This window comes from Oryzias melastigma, linkage group LG18, assembly GCF_002922805.2.
Source record: "Oryzias melastigma strain HK-1 linkage group LG18, ASM292280v2, whole genome shotgun sequence".
Classification (NCBI taxonomy): Eukaryota; Metazoa; Chordata; class Actinopteri; order Beloniformes; family Adrianichthyidae; genus Oryzias; species Oryzias melastigma.
In genome coordinates this window covers 25716923-25736969 of record NC_050529.1, presented here as the reverse complement: position 1 = coordinate 25736969, position 20047 = coordinate 25716923, and the positions used below count along the sequence as shown (strand labels likewise).

At 39.1% G+C, this 20047-nt stretch overlaps 4 protein-coding genes across 4 annotated transcripts in view; 2 read left to right on the top strand and 2 right to left on the bottom strand.

Moving 5' to 3' along the window:
• The window catches only part of LOC112156323 (ependymin-2), a gene marked incomplete at its 5' end in the record, with an annotated part of 4139 nt that extends 1363 nt beyond the window's left edge, over window positions 1-2776 (top strand). Inside the window, 3 exon segments of the mRNA XM_024288564.2 lie at window positions 675-867; window positions 1503-1590; window positions 2602-2776. Coding sequence (XP_024144332.1) covers window positions 675-867; window positions 1503-1590; window positions 2602-2728 — 408 coding nt within the window. The 3' untranslated portion in view covers window positions 2729-2776.
• Window positions 2777-4560: 1784 nt separating this feature from the next.
• Window positions 4561-6777, top strand: LOC112156322 (ependymin). The gene is made up of 6 exons (XM_024288563.2): window positions 4561-4721; window positions 4800-4834; window positions 4908-5042; window positions 5100-5292; window positions 5393-5480; window positions 6450-6777. The coding sequence occupies exons 1-6, from the start codon at window positions 4643-4645 to the stop codon at window positions 6565-6567; spliced, it is 648 nt and encodes a 215-aa protein (XP_024144331.1). The 5' UTR covers window positions 4561-4642; the 3' UTR covers window positions 6568-6777.
• Window positions 6778-7789: 1012 nt separating this feature from the next.
• Window positions 7790-9848, bottom strand: cskmt (citrate synthase lysine methyltransferase). Its single transcript, XM_024288213.2, has 2 exons — window positions 9617-9848; window positions 7790-8499 (listed from the first exon to the last, which is right to left on the bottom strand). The coding sequence occupies exons 1-2, from the start codon at window positions 9693-9695 to the stop codon at window positions 7823-7825; spliced, it is 756 nt and encodes a 251-aa protein (XP_024143981.1). The 5' UTR covers window positions 9696-9848; the 3' UTR covers window positions 7790-7822.
• Window positions 9849-11015: 1167 nt separating this feature from the next.
• Window positions 11016-18220, bottom strand: otub1b (OTU deubiquitinase, ubiquitin aldehyde binding 1b). Its single transcript, XM_024288555.2, has 7 exons — window positions 18094-18220; window positions 16761-16822; window positions 14217-14315; window positions 13985-14103; window positions 13463-13547; window positions 11654-11848; window positions 11016-11570 (listed from the first exon to the last, which is right to left on the bottom strand). The coding sequence occupies exons 1-7, from the start codon at window positions 18134-18136 to the stop codon at window positions 11373-11375; spliced, it is 801 nt and encodes a 266-aa protein (XP_024144323.1). The 5' UTR covers window positions 18137-18220; the 3' UTR covers window positions 11016-11372.
• Window positions 18221-20047: the final 1827 nt, after the last annotated feature.

Here is a 20047-nt window from a genome sequence, read left to right as displayed (position 1 = left end):
GGCTGCTAATTTCCAGGATCAGGTATGTTTAGCCAATAAGGAGCTTCAATGGAAGGTTGGTTGGAAAACATGTAGGACACCGGCCTTCAAGGCCTGGATTTGAATACCCCTGCTCTAGGGCCCGGCTCCTCTCGCCACGCTCTTCCAGGTCCTGGCACTGTCTTCTCTAGGGCCCGGCGCTAATTCCTCTTGCCACGCTCCTCCAGGGCTTGGCTCCTCAATGGCCCGGTACTGTCTTCTCTTGCCACGCTCCTCCAGGTCCTGGTGCTGTCTTCTCTAGGGCCCGGCACTGTCTTCTCTTGCCACGCTCCTCTAGGTCCCGGCACTGTCTTCTCTAGGGCCCGGCGCTGATTCCTCTTGCCACGCTCCTCCAGGGCTTGGCCCGGTACTGTCTTCTCTTTCCACGCTCCTCTAGGTTCCAGCGTTGGCTTCCCCACCTGCACTACACCAGGGCCTCTTTCTTTCTCCCCTTTCCTCTCTTGTTTGTGTATTCCACTATTCCTTATTTCCTTATAGTCTCCCATTGGCCACGCCCCCCACTGCGCACCTGTCCCCAATCAGGCAGCAACGAGGTGGCTTGTTCAGGGGCTTTCTGGAGTTTCGCACTCTGACAGAATAAAACAAATCAAAAACTACATTCCACCCTGTTACAAAACCATCCTCTCGTCCCATAGGGCTTCATGTACAAGATCAACAACAAGGATCGCACATGCTTCAAGAAGCATCTGATGGAAGACTTCCATCCACTGGCCATTCCGAACGATGCCTCTTTGGTGGGTCAGGCCGTGCTGGGGAGCTCCTCGGTTCAAGGAGAAGGAATCCTGGTGAACACGTGGACGGGAGTGCTGCCGCTACGGAAGAGACTCGGTACAGCGGGGAGAAACTCTGATGCTACGTTCACACTGGGCATATGTTGCACGTTCAAGAAAGGGCTAAAGTCACATTATTGAGCGCCTTAGCGTACGACGTTCACACTGGTCTGTCGCTACCCGATACTTGGTGAGAGATGTCAAAGTGGTGCAAATCTGGTGAATATTGCTCCAAGCTGTTTCTCTCACAGCTCTATTCTGATATATGAGAGACTTCTGGCCGAGCACAGATCATTAACCCTTTAAGACCTGGGGCGTCGCCAGTGACGCTTAGACACAAAATCTGTATATTTTCAACCTTTAACACGATCAACGTAATCCAGTAGATTCTGAAGGAGAAAAGCGGCTCGTTGAGACGCTTTTCTCCTTCAGAATCTACTGGAATTATCTCGTTAACATTTTTTAAAAAGTATCTGTTTAACTTTCAGTGCATTCAAGGGTTTTTACATAAAGCCCGAAAATGGTCTTAAAAATGTGAATGCAGAGACGTGGATTTACACACGTTTACATAGACTTTTCAGTTAAGTTGTTGCCTGAACACGTGATTCTGAGCCTGATTTGAACGTAGCGTTGAACTAATGCATTCATGCATGTCTGCTTGTCTACTAATGTGAGTCACTTCTCCATCTGCAGCTAAGTACCTGAGCACCGTCACAGAGTTTGGTTGCTTTCCGGTCAATACTCTGGTCAGCACAGACAATAAAGGATGGGTACTTGTCAGGTCAGTGAACATTTGTGATTATTTGATCAGTTTTCCTTGTAGTTTGGAACTTTTTTTTTATTTTATTGAATGTTTGAATCTCCATCTTGAAGCAGGGTTAAGGTTAGGGTTAGAGGCAGGACTGCAGGGACCAGATGTTTTATGCAAACTCGACAGCCCAATTGAGTCAAAAGTTTGACCCATCACATGTTCAAAAGATGACCAAATTTTGTACGCACCCAGAGGAGAAAAAGAATTGGACCAAAATGTCTTATGAGGCTCAAAAAATAAATAAATCTACTAGCAAAACAAAAACCAATTAAATCACCTTTAGTACCCTCTACAAATTTAAACTCCTCCTATTTCAATCTATCGTCTCCTAACTCGTCGAGCATCATTGGGATGCCACTTACTTGAATTGTTGGCTCAAGATGAATGAAAAGATGTAACATACCATGTGGGCGTGGCTAACAAAAAACTCAATTACTAAGGAAATCCTAAAAAGATTCTTTTGCAGATTTTTCTAGAAATGACATAGACCTGGTTGTTATCCCCAGGGGACCAAAAAATAAAATGGTTTCTATGGAGATAAAATGAACAGAAAAAGTTTTTTTCTTGAATTTGTTGCATGCAGCTCTGACCAGAGTGGGGGGGGGGGGCAGAGGGGAAGGGGCGTGACAACTCCACTTGCACCTTTGATTTAATATAAATGTTATATTTTGTTTTGTTAATTCTGTGTGAGGTTGATCATCTTGGTGGCCTTGTGGTTGAGTGTCCACCCTGAGACTGGAGGGTTGTGAGTTCAAATCCAGACGGAGTCACACTAAAGACTAACTGTAATCCAGTTCCTCCCTGCTTGACTCTCAGCATTAAAGGGTCGGATTGGGGGTCAAACCACCAAATGGATCCTGGGCGCAGCTGTGTCTGCAGCTCACCACTCGCCCAGGGGATGGGTCAAATGCAGAGAACACATTTCACACATCAAGTGCAGGACAGCTAATGGGACTTTAACTGTGTCTTTGTGTTTTACAGTTTCTATAACAACATCATGGGGATCCCTGATCCTCAAGTGTTCACTCCTCCAACATTCTGCAAAGGAGCCCAGCTGGAGGAGGAGGAAGAGGAGGAGAAACATTCATTCTTATACAGATTGTTCTGAAACCTCTTATTGATCCTTTTTTGTGACCTTAATAAACTGTAAATCCAATTGTCTGAGTGTGTGAAGATTTAATTCAGAATGTATGTCATTAATTTACCTATTTGTTTGGTTTTAGTGTCCTGCATTAACAGCACATCAGTCATACATTTAAAAAAATCAGTCAATTGAAAGTTGTCCTTTCTAAAAATACCATAAACAAACACATGAGACAAATGTCTAGGTGTTACTAAAACATATAGTACGAAAAACTAATTGAGGAACATTTAAATGTTTGAATTGTAAACTAAACACCATCTTCTAAAATAATAAAATTAAACATATGAACTGCTAAAAATGATTCTTAAAAGACAGAAGTTTAACGTAACTTTTGATTTTTCACACAGATTGTCTTCCTCTAAAATGTAGAAAGGTTCCACCTTTTTTCCCTGAACAGTAAAAGGTGAATCAAAAATGTTTATTTTTCTGGTGAATTTTTTCATGTGCTTCTCAGTTCAGGTGACTCCAAAAGTTCATTTTAAGCAGAATGAACTCTGCTGCAGATGCCTTTCATAGCAACAGTCAACGAACTAAGTGAACGTTATGCAATCAGTAGTTTCCTCACACAAATCAGGTGACTTTTAGGAATGGAAGGATCATGTGATGAAGAGGCTGAACCACAACAAAGTGATGTGTCTTTGTTTGGAAGAATCCATTTGAGCGAGTGAGGAACACAGAAACAGACCAAAAAGGTCAACTCGTATTCATCCCACAGGGGGAAAGTTCCCCTCTACAGTTTTAAAGAGCAGATGCAAGCACAATGGAAAACTAGAATAACCCAATAATGGATCCTTTTTGCTGAAAGTAGTTGCTCAAGATGTTGAAGCATTTGATCAAATGGTGATGAAAGGATTTGCTGAAAATGCAAAAGCTATTTCCAAAATTTAAAATTTGCAAAAAGACTGGAAATTTTGCTAAAGAACTGTGAAAAAGCAATGAAGTTGACCTAAATTTCTGAAAAATGTGTAGGAAAATTGTTTAAAAATCCCTAAAACATGCCAATTTTGCAAAAAGATTTAGTGTGTTGCTAAAATATTAGCTAAACCCCAAATTAGCACAAAAAAACCTTGGTAGATACCAAATTAGCCACAAAAGCTAGCTCGTTGCTCAAATACTAGCTAAACTCCAAAATAGCCTAAATTTCTTCTGTTAACTAATATAGACAAAACCGTTAGCCAGTGGCTAAACCAGAAGCTAAACTCTAAATTAGCCTTCAAAAACCCCAGTAAACAACAAATTAGCAAAAAACGTTAGAATGTTGCTGAAATATTACATTTTTTAAATTGCTATCAAAATTAAAACATAGCCCATGAATATGTTTAAATACATGTTGTTAATCTACTTAAAATGTGAAATTTGAAGACTTTCTCATTCATTTTCTTTGAGGCATATTTTGCTCAATATTTCCAAAACCATAGAGTTTATGAATATCAAAAAGTAATGTCCTGAACGAGCTGAACGTTTTGATTCCAAGATTGCTAAAATCTGAAAGTGTGATTGATTTTCTACATGCTGAAAAACGTACAAAAATGAGCAGGAGAATCACTATAGTGTGAATGATCACTAAGCAATCACACAAATATGTTTGCTTAAGTTAGAAACAGCTTTACAGTGAGCAATAGTAAGCAGCATTAGTTAGTGACAACCTGAACACAACTTCAGCTGTAAAATAGGTGATGAAAGAATGATTAACCAAAGTAAATAACCAGGGGGCGGAGCTGAGACGACAGAGGTGTGTCCATCTTTCATAACACATATTCCGCTGAGCCATCATTTTACTATGTTCAGGAACGAATGGAACCAGGAAGAGGTTGGTTGTTTTTAAGGAAGTGATTCTTTGAGCAGGTGCAGAGGACGGTCAGGCTGTGGAACGACAACATGAGAGCTCTCGTCCTCTTGGCGTGCTTCTCGGCGTGCTTCTCGGCCTGCTGCCTGGCTCAGAGGCCTCAACCATGCAGTGAGTGCACGCACCTTTAGCTCCAGTCACCTTTTGAGCTCAGAATGGGCTAAAATGTGGATCTCTTCTGTTCCTCAGTGTCTCCTCCTCTGATGAGCGGCTTCCTCTCGGTGGTGAGACTCCTGCTGGTCTGGTTGGTCTTTAAGATGAACTTTAAACGGTCTTAACGTTCAACTGTGTTTTCAGAGCACTCAAAGTGAGAAGCTGACAGCTTATGCCAAGTACTTCTACGACGCCTTTGGGAAGCGGATCCGCCTGAAAGAAATGGGAACCTACAACAACCAGACCTTCCACCTTGATGCTCTCCTGCTCTTCAGAAAGGTAACCGCTCCTCTGAGGCGAGTCGGGAGCAGTTCTTCACGTGATCGTGTCCCGTAGGGGGTCCTGTACAAGATCAACCAAAGGAACCAGACGTGCACCAAGAAGCGCCTGTGTGCAGCTTTCCACCCGCTGGCCGTTCCCAGGAACTCCTCCCTGCTGGGACAGGCCGTCCTGGGCAGCTCCTCTGGACCCGGACAGGGGGTCCTGGTCAACACGTGGACCGGACAGGTGCACATGAGAAACAGAACAGGTGAGACAAGAAAAAAAAACACAAATAAGTGTCATGGCTTTGGCCTCACATGACTCCTCTGGTGTTTCCTGTTTCTCTTGTGCTGTCATGTGACCTTCAGCCGCGTACGTGAGCACCGTCACCGAGTTTGGCTGCATCCCCGTCAGCACGCTGTATCACACCAACAAGAATGGGTGGATGGTGACCAGGTGAGTGACCTTTACAGTGACCCTTGTGTGATTGACACCCTGATCTAAAGTTCCTCTAATCATCAACCTTCATGACCAATAACCCAGTCAAGATAAATAGATTGTAATCATAAGCAAGAGTTTCTGCCAGTTTATCTGCTGTAATCTCTTAATATTTGTGTTACTGGTAATCAAAAATGGAACTCAGATGGTGGATCACTTCCTCTTGAAATGGTACAAAGTGGAAGTTCACTCCAATTTAAATGAGACGTCAAACGTTTTGAGGAAACATGACTTTTACTCCGCTATTTAGAAGAGACACTTTAACCCATTTATACAACCTTCAAATGTTTCACTCTTTGCTTCATTGCAGCCATTTATCAAAGTTAAGAAAGTTTATTTTTTCCTCAAAGAATCTTTTGATTTTTTCTTTTTTGAAACTGTTTATTTCATGCAATCAGGTAATATTACAGGAAAGTATCAATAACTTTATTTAGATTTTTCTTTGGTGTCATGTTCAGCTCTCTCTGCTGCAGAATTACTACTGTTTTACAGTAACTGTGATAATTCAAGATTAATGTCGCTTGTAGATGACTTTAAAAAGTGGACTTTTAAGGAGAGTTGAGGAGAGTTGAAGACGCGTCTGCTCGCTGCTGAACCGGAAAGTGACAGAAAAAGACAGAGGTTTAGAAATGCAAGATTTTATTTTTTATTTAGTGACTGTTTAAAACTCAAACATGAGATGAGCTAAAGAATCTTTAGTTCCTTTGTTTTTAGCATGGTTTGTTACTTTGGAGATGCTTATATTTACTAATAGTTATTTCAATCACAGGAAGGTCAAAGTCTTATGATTGGACTTTAAAAACTGAATTTATTCTTGTGTTACGAAAGCTTTGAAGTTCACTATTTGCTTCTAAAACGAGAAAAACAGTTTGAACAAACCTGGAAATTAGAAACAAGAACAACTGATTTATTTTCTCTCATTTTCAGCTTCTTCAACAACGTCATGGGGTTGACGAATCCTCAAGAACTAATCCCGCCCCCTTACTGTGACAATGCCGTGTTGGAGGAAGAGGAGGAGCCAGCAACTTTCTTCAGCTTATTTTAATTTCTGCTTTGCAGACTTAGAATGCGAGCTGCTGCACCTGTCTTTGCACTCATTTTTTTGTTTGCTTGTTTTCTGAACCAGCACTTTGCTTGAATCTGAAAGCTCAAATTCAACTGAATATGTCTTTATTTTAATAGAAAATAAAGGAAGGGTGGATGTATGGTGTACTTTCATGAGATTAATCAACACATTAAAAGCTTGAAGATTCTAGTTGTGTGAGTTATTACATTTTGCAGGGCTTCACCCAAAATCAGAGCGTTGCAGTTGCAGCCTTTGGCCACAAGACGTCAGTGTAGACCAGAAATGGCAGAAAAGCTAACCCAAAACCAGAAAACTGGATTGCATTTGTGCTCTAACATCCCTCAGATCAGGGGCGTCCCACTCAACCGCACAAGGGGCCGAAATCCAAAACACACTATTGAACACTAAAACATTTTTAAAACTGTAACTTTTTAACATAATTGTCAACTAGATATATAGCATTACCAGTGATAATGATAGTATGAATGCTGTAAGCTGAATTTGGCTGATGAAGATGAGAAAATAGCTTAAGATGTTGAAATTTATAACCAGCTAAAATATTAGATAAATGCCAAATTAGCTAATAATAATAAAAACTTAGGTTAGCCAAAACAGCTAGCATGTAGCTGAAAAAAATAGCCAAACTTCAAGGTAGCCTAAAAACTAAAAAAAAAAAAAAGCCTAAATTAGCCAAAACAGCTAGCGTGTAAATATTAGCCAATCTCTAAAACAGCCTAAAACTTTTGAAAAACTTCTGAAATAAAAGCCTAAATTAGCCAAGACAGCTAGCATGTATGAGAAAAATAGCTAAACTTCAAAATAGCTTAAAATGTTTAAAGGAAAAGCCTAAATTAGCACAAAAAAACAGCTAGCATGTAACTAAAATATTAGCTAAACTCCAAATGGGCCTAAAAAATCTTAGTAAATGCCAAAATAGTCCAAAAATCTAGCATAATGACTATTAAAAAGGCAGGAATATTATTCCAGAATAAATCAACTTAAACCTTAATTAACTTTCAATATTTTACTCTCCATAAAAATATATTTGGTCAAAATTATACAAGTTAAAAATAAGTGTAAGATAACATCGGGCCGTTAATAACAATAAAATAAAATGATCTGGAGGGCCGGATCCGGCCCCCGGGCCTTGACTTTGAATCATGGTTATTAGCAAAAAATGAAGACAATTTTAGAAAAAATACAATGTTTGAGTTTTATTTATCTGCACTACAAGTTAACACTTTGCAGAGGAGTGGGGAGTGACATGGTAGCAGAAGTAGCACACCCCCCGGAGCTGCCCCACCTCCTGCACCCCAACATCTGCCCCATTGAGTCCATGATGCAGAGCTGCTGACTCCAACCACAAAAGTCTGGCGTCTGGATCCTCATCTGAGAACTGCAGCAGAGACCCTGAACTCTGCAGCGCCTTCAAACACTGCTGCAGCACCAGCGACGCCTTCCCTTTCCCCTCTTTGGACCTCAACAAAGCATCAGTGGTGCCTTTGTCCACAATCAGATCCAGACTGTTTGGACTGAAACGCCTGTGGAGCTGTGTGCAGTCCAGCTCCACAAACTGGAGCAGGGAAGATGGATTGTTGGGCTGAATGGCTTCGAGTTGAGTCTTCTCCTGCATCAGCCGCACGGCCACAGCAGAGATGTCCGCACAGGTGACGTGGACGGAGAAGGAAGAGTTTCTGTAGATGGAGGGGCCTAACGCAGACGTGCCACAGCCTATATCCAAGACCCGGACCGGAGAGTCTGGACGGGCGCTGGACTGCAAGAGAGGCATGATGAAGTCCTGAACGGAGTCAAAACCAAAGAACCACTCAAAGTTTTTAAAAGTCTTGCTGCTGCTCTCAGTGTAGAAGCGGTCCCACAATGATCTCTTATCCATGTTTTCCATCAACTCAGCTGAAAAAACACAGATGAGAAGAGAATTAGGTCATTAAAATACTCAAATAGTCAAAAAGCTACGACTCAATCTGTCACAAATCTACTTCCTTTAAGCTAAAGGTCTTTAATTATGAGCATACATTAAAAAGAGAGAGCAGGAAGGTCAAAGAAAGATTCATTCTAAGAAACATTAATATAGTTCTGTTTATGAAAACAAATATCTGAAGAACTGTATTTATATATGAGTTGTATTTCCAAAATAAGAACTAGGTTACATGAACATCTTCTTTGAGAGAAAAAAAACAAACAATTCTTCTCTTTTTTTGTGCAATTATTCAAATCTGATCAATATGTGTCATGCAGAAGCCACAATTGTACTGTAGCATTCAAAGTGTGGGGAAACTTATCTGAATATCATACAAAAAAATAAAATAAATAGCAATGTACTATGATTAAAAAAAAGACTTAGCCTTTAGTAACAAATAAACAATATATATATACATATATATACCTTTTACTGTGTGTGTGTGTTTTTTTTTTGGAAACCTTATATTTTCTTTAAGTATTTTAATAAAAACGTTACATTTAAGAAGTCTGATAATGTAAACACTATATATAATATATGGGAAATAAGCGGAAGCTTACTTCCGGGAAAACAGCCCCGCCCACAACTCAGAGCAGAATTTCTAATGATGAACTCCTGTCGCTCTGCAGAAACTAGATCATAGAAAACGACACAAGTTCTATTTATTTATTTATTTATTTGTGTAAAACTGTCATATTCGTGAAAAGACCACTGGGAACACTTTGAAAATAGATGTGAAAATAATCGGAGTGAGATTTTAAAAGTAGCAAACATGATTTAGTGATGTTGTTATTCAATCTGTCGTTTAGCATTTGCTCGACAGAATCCTAAAACGACGTCATGAAAAATATAAAGATGAATTTGTTCGTAAATACAACAAAACAAAAACACACGAAGACATTAAACCAAACATAGAATGAATCCCCTCTGACTGCAGAGCTAAAGCTAAGCTAGCAAACAGAGATAATGGTGAATTTTAGCGGTAACTTTCCGGATAGAGATGTAGGAATGAAGCAGACATTGTTCACAATGTTCTGGGTTTGCACGTACTTATCAGTGATGAGTGTCGCCGTGAAAAACAGGCATAAACTCTCCAGCTTGACCTAAAACACTTAGAGAACGGCGACATCTTGGCTAGTTGTGTCCGGCTACGCTCGGGAAGAGCTCTCACTCTGATAGAAATTTATGGAACCTTGTTTCTCTTTCGGTCACGTCCATTAGGGGGCGCCACAGTGAACATCCACCCCATCCATCCACCCTCATATCCTCTTCCTCTACACAAGACTCTATTTTAGTTACTGTCCTTATAGCTCCATCCTCAGTAGTCTTATTGCCAGCCTCATCACTGTACTTCCTCTGCCATGTTTGACTGTTATAGTATCAGAGTAAAACCCTTTATAATAAACTCATTGATTCCTGCCAAATAAATAATTCAGTGTGTTTAATAAATGTGATGGTCAATTAGATCAAAAACCAACAAAATACCAAACAAAAATGGTAAATGAAGATAGAAGTAAACAAGATAGAAATAAACTAAAGGTTAAAAGAAAAAACACTCAAATTTGTTTACCTTTACATTGTTTTATATGGGAAATTATACTGATAAATACCCCAAAAGATTTTGATCTCCATAAAATTTAACCTGTTACAATTATCCAGATATGAACATAGTGTGGAACAAAATCAACAGTCTGGAAATAAAAATGCAAATTGAGCTTTTTAACAAAAACTAATCAAATAATTCTATTTTCTTTGCTCTGTGTTTTGTTGTCTGGATGTTTTACTGTTTAGCCTTAACTATTTTATCCGGTTTAGATTATTTCTTTCTGCACCATCAGTGAAGATGTAATTCTATCCGCCTCTTCAGATCATATTATTTTATTATTATTTATGGCCTGATGTTATCATGTTGTCATTTCTAACTTGTATAATTTTGACAAAATATGTTTGCACTATTTTGTCATTTACAAAGATTTTTTATGCTGTTTTGACAGTTTTGGTAACTCTTGTTCCACTTAATTTAGCTACTTAAAAATGATTTTTTTCCAATCTATCATTTGGTTTTTTAGATTATTTACTCACATTTTTGCAAATTTTAGAATATTTTGTATATAGCATTGTAATGGATAAGTTTCAATCTTATACAAAAAAGTTGCTGAATATTAGAATATATTTCTTTTTATCAGGAAGCCAGAGGTGAATTTAAACTCAGACCAGAGATCTTTACTACCACTCCAGTTTAAAATTCATATCAAAGACATATAACCATCCACTGATTTGTGCAACAATCTGGAGTTCCATATGAACAGAATAACAACCTTCAGAGTTTTTAAAATAAACATCTTAGTAGCGGATGTGAACACTAAAATCTGTTCATTATTGGAGTTTTTGAGCCAGTGTTACAGAAATCCAAGAACATGAGTGAATTCTGAAATCCAGAACACGACACTAAGATGCAAATTGCTTTAATAAAACTCAATGAAACGCCGTGTAACAAAGGAAGAGAATCAAACAAAGCAAGAAGATAACATTTACAACCACAACAGAAAAAACTGTACAACTCTGGCTGGAGTCATGTCTATTTCAAGTTTTTTAATGAACCAATTTGAGACAAATGAAGATGAATTTGTTTGGAGCGACAGAGGGGTAAAAGAGGTATGAAATGAATGTTTGCCCCACACCCCCCAGTACTTGACTATAATCTCATATACAGATGATCAACGATGTGAAAGCCAAACTCTTTTTCTTTTTTCTTGAAGGCGCTGCTGCGGGTGCAGCGGCGGATGGAGGGCTGTGGTCAGGAGTGTTATTTGTACAGGATGTCGTAATGGCCTGGTCTATAGAGCAGGAAGATGCGAGGGTCGCCGCCCTCGGGGAAGACGTGGTGATTTACAGTTCCTCCTTCCCCTCTGTCCATGTACTCCACCAGAATGGATACGTTCAGGGCCTGGGCCAAGGCGATGATGTGAATGTGGTCACTTTCTTTGGACATGGGCTCCACCTCCTGAGCAGAGCACAACACAACAGCCACGTCCGGTGAGAGACTTCCTCAGGGAAACACAAATGTGTGGGTCAGAAAGTTCTCACCTGCTGACAGAACTCCTTGATAGAGCGTCCGCCCTCGATGAAATTCAAAAAGAAGCTGTTCTCCCGCTGCAGGAACCCTGAGGTGAGGAGCCGCAGGTACACAACCACGTAGTCCGACACATTCTGGTCGTTGAAGGAGCTCAGCAGCTCCTGCAGGCTCGGCTGTTTCTCGCACAGTTCAATCAAATCCATAAACTACAAAAACAGAGAAACAGGGTTTAGCCAGGATTTCACTGACAAAACTGAGTTTGTTCGCAGGGGTTAAAAATAACCAGCAATGGGTAGAGATGTAACGATTCAGTCAAGACATCATTTGATTCATAGTTTGAAAATCACACATTTGATTTTCTTTTTTTCTTAACACAATGAATTCACCCTCTGGAACCTCGAGTCTAAAACTCAGTTTGTTCTACTTTTAAATTTCTCTTTGTATTTTCAATCTGAAAGACTACCTGCTGCTTATTTGTATCATTTTAATCAGTACAACCTGTCCTATGTGACACTCCCTCTATTTAGTCAGTTTTCCATTTTTCCAACATCACGAGATCCTGGAGGGACTGACTTATGTAAAACTTTAAAATCTGAAGAAATCACAAGAATTTCTTAGGAGTAGCACGCAGCCTGTCCACCACACACACACAAGGTGCTTCTTATGCATGTTTGTATGCACGTTATTGAAAGTGCCCGCTTGAATTTGCGCTGACATATAGGCACGCAAACATTGACAAGTGCACTTTTACACTCACAGGCGCACCCGCACACACTCTTACAGGAGCACCAGCACACACTCTCACAGGCGCACCCGCACACACTCTCACAGGCGCACCAGCAAACACACTCACAGGCGTACCTGCAAACACACTCACAGGCGCACCAGCACACACACTCACAGGAGCACCTGCACACACACTCACAGGAGCACCTGCACACACACTCACAGGAGCACCTGCACACACACTCACAGGCGCACCAGCAGACACACTCACAGGCGCACCTGCACACACACTCACAGGCGCACCTGCACACTCACTCACAGGCGCACCTGCACACTCACTCACAGGCGCACCTGCACACTCACAGGAGCACCCGCACACACTCACAGGCGCACCAGCACACACTCACAGGCGCACCAGCACACTCACAGCAAGTCCACATGAAGATACGCCGTCAGCTCTGCATTTCTAAATTTAAGCACAGGCAGACACAAACCGAATTTATGTTTTCTGCATCAATGAACAAGTTGACGAATTTGAAACGTTTTTAACCGATTCACGGAGAATCGCTTCATCCTTACTAATGGGTGAAATGCACAAAGTAGAATTACAGATGTTTTGGGTCTGTAAAATTTCCCAATACACATTTAATAGACTTTTCTCAGATAACAATTTCACACTGTTTTCTCCTAAACTCACAAAGTTATACTTTAAAAGGACGTAAAAGTCCAGTATTATAGTATAAAAATAAAGACCTGATAACGATAAAGATTTAGCAAACTGCATGCATTTATAACAGAGACACCGCACAAGAGATACTGACTGACAATGTTCTACAGCCAATCAGGACACAGAAGACTACAGTCTTATAAAAAAATAAAAAAAATGCACTTAAAAAAAATTTGCAAAACAGCAATAGAGTGAAACGTGAACACGATATAGAGGGAAATGTGTAGACAGGGCCAGCTTCATATTCCACCAATTAGGAGTCCATTTAACACCAAACACAAAGTGTGTTAGAAAAACAGTCTTCTAAAACAACAGAATTTTACTATTCATAGCAAACATCTTGATCCAGGAGCAGCGTGACACTTACAGTGTTGTGGAAATCTTCAATGGTAAATTCAGTGAAGCCTTCATTAACCAAGTCCAGTTTACTTTTAGCAGCGACCGCTTTGAACCTGCAGACACAGCAGACATGCAATGCACATTAAAGGAGTTTATTTTCAGAAAATGAATAAATGTAGAGTTCATGCATAAATGAAATGAGATTCAACTGTACAACTGAGACTTTTAGTTGTGTTCACAGGGGCGTCCAGCTTTATGTTAAGTCAATGTACACAATCAGAGGTCCTGTGGCAGATTTTGAGCGTGGTGCACCAGTAAATAAATAAACCTGATCTCTCAGCATCATCTGAGTCTTTCAGAAATTGTAAAGGAGATATACAGTTAATACTTCCATGAAGTGAGGAAGACTTTAAAAACTGAACAGTAGCTCCTTTCACACACAGCAGAAGCACCAGGTTTATGAACCCACTTCTCCACAAATGTTCAACGTGGACCAGAAGAGAACGAAGCATTAAATCAACAGCTCATCGGTCACTCAGAAAACACTCACCTCTGAAGCTCTTTACTGTCATCTAGCAGGGATTCAAGGTGTGCAAAACCAAAGGCCCTGTAGAAACAGTTTCCATCAGGCCGTGTTTTACGAATGTAAGAGTACTTTTTGTGGAGATCCTGCAACAAAATCAAGGGGTTGATTTTAAAATCTGTGCAGCTTGGAACAGGAGAACACATTTTACAGAGACTGCAGCAGAGATGCATGAACCTGAAAGCAGCTGCTAACTGACCTTGATCTTGAGCTGATAAACCGCGTCATCGTCCGCATATTCTTTCTGCAGCACCGCGAGTTCCTGTCGCTCTGACACCAGAGGGTTAGTGTTGGCGATCTGCACACTCACACAAACAAACAGCAACGTTAATGCACACACTGGGACAGGCCCGCAGCAGGAAGCTTCTACTACACCTAGTGTCAAAGTTTAGGCCCCGGGGCCGGATCCGGCCCTCCAGATCATATGATTTTATTGATCATGTTATTTAATTAACTTGCGCTCATTTCTAACTTCAATAATTTTAGTTATTAATAAGTTGATTAAGTCTAGAATAATATTCCTGCTTTTTTAATATTCATAATTATGTTTAAAAAATTGTCATTCATTTGTCATTTATGGACTATTTTGGCATTTACTAAGATTTTTAGGCTATTTCGGAGTTTAGCTAATATTTCAGCTACATGCTAGCTGTTTTGGCTAATTTAGACTTTTCTTTTAAAGGGGCAATACCGTGAAAATTCTACTTTTTGAGGTTTTAAATGCATTTTACTGTTCATTCCTCACTATAAAGAACCCCAAAGTAGTATTTTGATCCGTTTATGCATTTAAGAGTAAACCTGCACTGTCTGCAGCAGCCCCTCCCATACCCATGAATACGACTGGTTGGAAACGTGCTGACGTCAGCATGATGTAAACAACTCCCTCAAGGAAGATTCTGGTCTACAAGCTCCGCCCCCAGTTCAACACCAACGGAGCTAGCGGTGATCAAAAAATTTTTAGAAAAATTTCAGAAGCAGAATACCGTATATCTTCCAGTTCTGTCCTGTCTTCATTTAATTACAGTCTGGCACATATGTATAAATGTCTGATCATATATATGGATATAGTTCACTTTGAAATAAAGAAAACCCTGGTATGGCCCCTTTAAAGCTTTTCAAAAATTAATTTAAGGCTTTTGTATCTTGTTCTTTTTTTCCTATTTTTTTTTCCTGATTAGGGCCGCCACAAACGATAATTTTAATAATCACTGATTATTTTTTCCGATTAGTCTACTAATCAGGTCATGTTCAAACTGGATGTAAAGCACATATCTTAACCATCATTAGCTTTAAACTAACTAAAAATAAAGACAATTAAGATGATAGTTAAACTTTAAATGAATTATGCAACTTCTGTCCTTCATTAGTTTCTGGGATTAAAACAAGATTAGACTACAAAAGTTGCATTAGCTGTGATAATAATAGTGAGAATTAATTTTGTTGAAATGACTGAAGATGCTGAAGCTTTTTGCTGAAAATGGTGATGCAATTTTATTTTAATCGCTGAAGTGATTTGATGAAAAAGCTAAATCTTTTGCAAAATGTTAAATTTGCTAAAAGACTGTAAATTTCATCAAAGAACTGAGTGCTGAAGTTGGCCTAAATTTTTTGACATTTTGGAGAAAAAATAGCTTTAAAATCCCTAATACATGCCAGTTTTGGAAAATCATGTAGTGTGTTGCTTAAATATGAGCTAAACTCCAAATTAGTCAAAAAAAAAAACCTTAGAAGATGTCAAATTAGCCAAAAACGTTAGCATGTTGCTAAAATATTAGCTAAACTCCAAATTTGCATTATAAAAACCTCAGTATATGCCAAATTAGCCAAAAAGGTAGCTTGTTTCTTAAATACTTGATGAAGTCAAAAACAGCCTAAAATTAATCAGCAAACTAAAGTAACCAAAAACATTAGCAGGTTGTTAAAGTATTAAATATTAAATCGAAACTTCAATATTTTTTTAAATTAATACAAAACATGAAAACATAGCTCATGAATACATTTAAAGGCTTGTTGATAATGAAGACATGAAGGTGGCTGGTGTTAGAGTGGAGGATGCTGAAGACAGGCTTAGATGGAGGAAACTGATTCGCTGTGGCGACCCCTGAAGGGAAAAGCCCAAAGGAAAAGAAGAAGTTGATAATATGCTTAAAATTTTGAAATTTGAAGACTTTCTCATTCATTTCCTATGGGGCATATTTTGCTCAATATTTCAAAAACTATAGAGTTTCTGAATACCAAAAATACAAGCAGTAATGTCCTGAATGAACTGAATGTTTTGATACCAAGATTGCTGAAAGTGTGATTGAGTTTTTACGTGCTGAAAAATGTACAGAAAGAGCAGGAGTATCACTGTAGTGCAAATGTTTACTAAGCATTAAGCATCTGAAACAAGGAACTATTTTACAGTAAATATAAAGTTTTGGTCTTACTGATTCAAATATAAAATAGTGCATTTTTTTTGTTCCTGAACTTTCACAACTTTACTACACTCTAACTCCATATAATATAAGATAACGACTAATCGACTATTTGGTAGATTACTATTTTAATGGTCAATTAGTCAACTTATCGTGGTAGTCCTATTCCTGATTGAAAAAATGATCCAAACCGTGACCCTAAAACTGTCACACGATCCAAACCATAAGTTTTGTGATCTGTTACACTCCTAATCTGTACTGAGCTCAGCGCCTGAGCCCCGGCCAGATCCGGCTCAGTTGGACTCAGTGGTGATGGGTTCCCTCACCTCCTGCTGGATCCTGTCCTGTTGGGCGATGATGGCCTCATCATGGGCGAGGCAGTTCACTCCTGGAAAACATGAAACATGCGGGAGAATTATTCATCACAAAATTGACTCTAAACATCTTAATTAGTATTTTTTTTTTATTAATTTGCTGAAATTGATAGCTGAAAACGCTGAAGCTAATAGCTGAAAATGCTGAAGCTAATGGCCAGCTAAAATATAAGGTAGATGCCAAATTAGCCAAAAAAACTAAAAAAAAATGAATAAAATAAATAAAAAACTTAGGGTTAACCAAAACAGCTAGCACGTACCTGAAAAAAAACTTCAAAATATCCAAAAAAAACTGAAAAATGCATAAATTAGCCAAAAAAGCTAGCATGTAGCTGAAATATTAGCTAAATTCCAAAATAGCCTAAAAAACTTTGTAACTAAAAAAATTGACCAAAACGCTAGCAGAAAAACTTTAAGTCTTTAACATATTTTTTAATTATAAAAAGGTAGACATAGTATTCCAGAATAAATACATTTATTTATTTATTAAACCATGAATAACTTTCAATATTTTACTCCCCTTAAAGATATATGCATGTCAAAATTATTCTAGTTAGAAATAAGCTCAAGATAACATCAGGTCATTAATAACAATAAAATAAAATGATCTGGAGGGCCGGATAGAATTACCCGGAGGGCCGGATCCGGCCCCCGGGCCTTGACTTTGACACGTGTTGCATAGTATTTAAAATGTTTTCCCTCACTTATTCTGATGTTTATATTTTTAAATAGAGTTGTTGAAGAGGGAAATATGCATATTCTGGGATGCATGCAGCTTCAAAGATAACGTCGCCTTCGCAATAAACTGTGTTAATACGCGACTAAACGCGAGTAAAACGAAAAATACAATTTTTGTGAATATCTATGAACAAGCTGGACGGTTTGTGGACCCATCGGAACCGGAACCGCTGACTGACTGCGTGCGGCTAAAGTGTTAGCTAAATCTGCGCCAAAACAAAACAAATCGAGGACGCGACGCAAAGCGTCCAGTCCGAAATCATCCGTCCTGCAGACTGTCCCGTGACTGCAGCCCCCCAGTGTCCTCCTCTCACAGTCTGCCGCACTGTCACGGGGGGTGTTGTTGTTCCGCAGCTAAACTGCAGCTTTTTCTTTGTGTAGCTCGGATGTCGCTAGCCGAGCAGCTGTGGCCTGTTTGCAGGCGCCGCACGGCAGACTCCCGGAGCTCCGAGCGGGAAGACTTCCGCTCGGAGCTCCGGGGGCATCCCGTCCGGATGTTCGGCAGAAATGACAGGCCTGTGTTCGGGGTTACAGACGCTCCTCTCACCCTCCATCTCTCCCTGTGATGATTCCTGCTGTTCCTCCGCCATCTTAGCTGTGAAAATCTGTTTCCTCCTTCTTCATGACCTCAGCGATGACGCACTTCCGAGCGGCGGCTCTGTTCGTTTGAAAAAATAAGTAAACACAAACCAGTCATTTTAATATTACACACAGAAGACAAGTATGGAAGCGTTTATAACTCATAATTTAATTACTGAAGAACTTTTTGAAAATGAAATGTCAAATGCCATTTTCTCTATCATTTTAATTAAGTTACAGAATGAGCTGTGTTAAAAAAGAAAATTGCTGAAAATTGCATTGGTCTTTCTGAAAATTGCATTTTAGTTCAATTTAAGAGACAAGTAATGCAGGTACATTGATAAAATGAAATAGCATTTCCAGTATTGACTTTTATTTTAAATTATGAGTCACAAACGCTTCCATAGACAAGAAGCAACTCTTACATCGCTGCTCGGAGCTCAATTTTCCTGAAAAAATTTTAAATGATTAACTTTTCCGGGACCTTTCTACAAAATCATGTTTATTTCTGTGGATGTGGGGAGTACTGCAGGGCAATATGATGATACATATTGTGTAAGCAACAGAGAAGTGCATGTTGTGCCATTTCTCTTCTGTCCTTTTATTTGTTTGTGCAAAAATGTGTTTTTAGGAAACTTGAAACTATTGTGCACTTTAATTTTTTTTGTGACAATTAAGTTTCATGTTACTTAAAAAAATGAAAAGTAAGTAATTCTATTTCTGCCCATTTTTAATCAAAGAATAACTGAAAACAAACATTATTTTTGGTATATTGTGATACATATTGTAATTGTGACATAAAACAATTTATATTGTGATACACAATTTTTACCATATCGCCCAGCACTACTTGTCATTAAAAATGAGAAATGCTGCAAAGTTCTTCTCAGAAATTGAACACATTTAGATTTTGGCATTTTAAATTTTGATTGGAGTCAAAACCTTTTATTTTTTTAAATGTCCATCACTTTGTTTGCGCTCATGAAGATTTTTTTTTATTTTTAAAGATCAATCCAGGACCCTTGTCCTCTGATATTTTGTTGTAGAACTTTTTGATTGGCCTCTGGTCAATGTGTCCATCCCACTTCAGGCTGCATATTCGCCATGCAAGATCCACGTGTGATGTCAGATATTATTGGTCCATCGGGCGTATCCATGTCAATCTGGGTGTTGGTTAACTGTTTGTTGACTCACAGTTTGGGATTGTGTGACAGAAGATGTTTTTAGACATTTTTAAGAAAAGCATGTGTTGGCTGTTTTTGCTGACTCTGCAGTCTCTACAAGTCAGAATGCATATTGTTTACAGTGGGCGGTATTTTCCCTTGAGGCTTTAACCACCTGTTGCACATATAGTAAAAAGAACAGAAATCTTGTCCATGTGCACTAAGGGCTCTAGAATGAACACTTTTTCTTCCTCCCACACCAAACATTCACACACCTAGGTAGTGAAAGCAAACAAAAGCCCAGGGCAGCAACAACAAGACACACCACCAGTACATAAAAACAAACAAAAAAAAGACTCACTTATTTATTATCCTAGCATTTACAACATGAATACATCTCTACACCCTAACTGACTTCTGTTCCTGTTTTAGAAAAATCAATTTAAACCTTTCTTTGTGTTTAGCAGCTTCTAAGCTGCTCACACACGTGCAGTAAAGCCTTTGGTGCAAATGTAGAGTTTTTTTCCCTCTTTGAGGGGATTGTGAGCTTTTGTAACAGAAAAACATGGATGAGTATTTTTGTCAAAGGACAGTTCGCTTCAATAGACCATTTTTCTGAGAAAAGCATAGCAGAAAAAAAACATTTTCCCCCCATCAAATCCCTCCCCACACACTCCAAATATCCCGAACAAGAATGAGACAAAATTATAGAAAGTTTTAAATAGTGTTTTAGCATTTAATTTGACCAAAATGTATGTG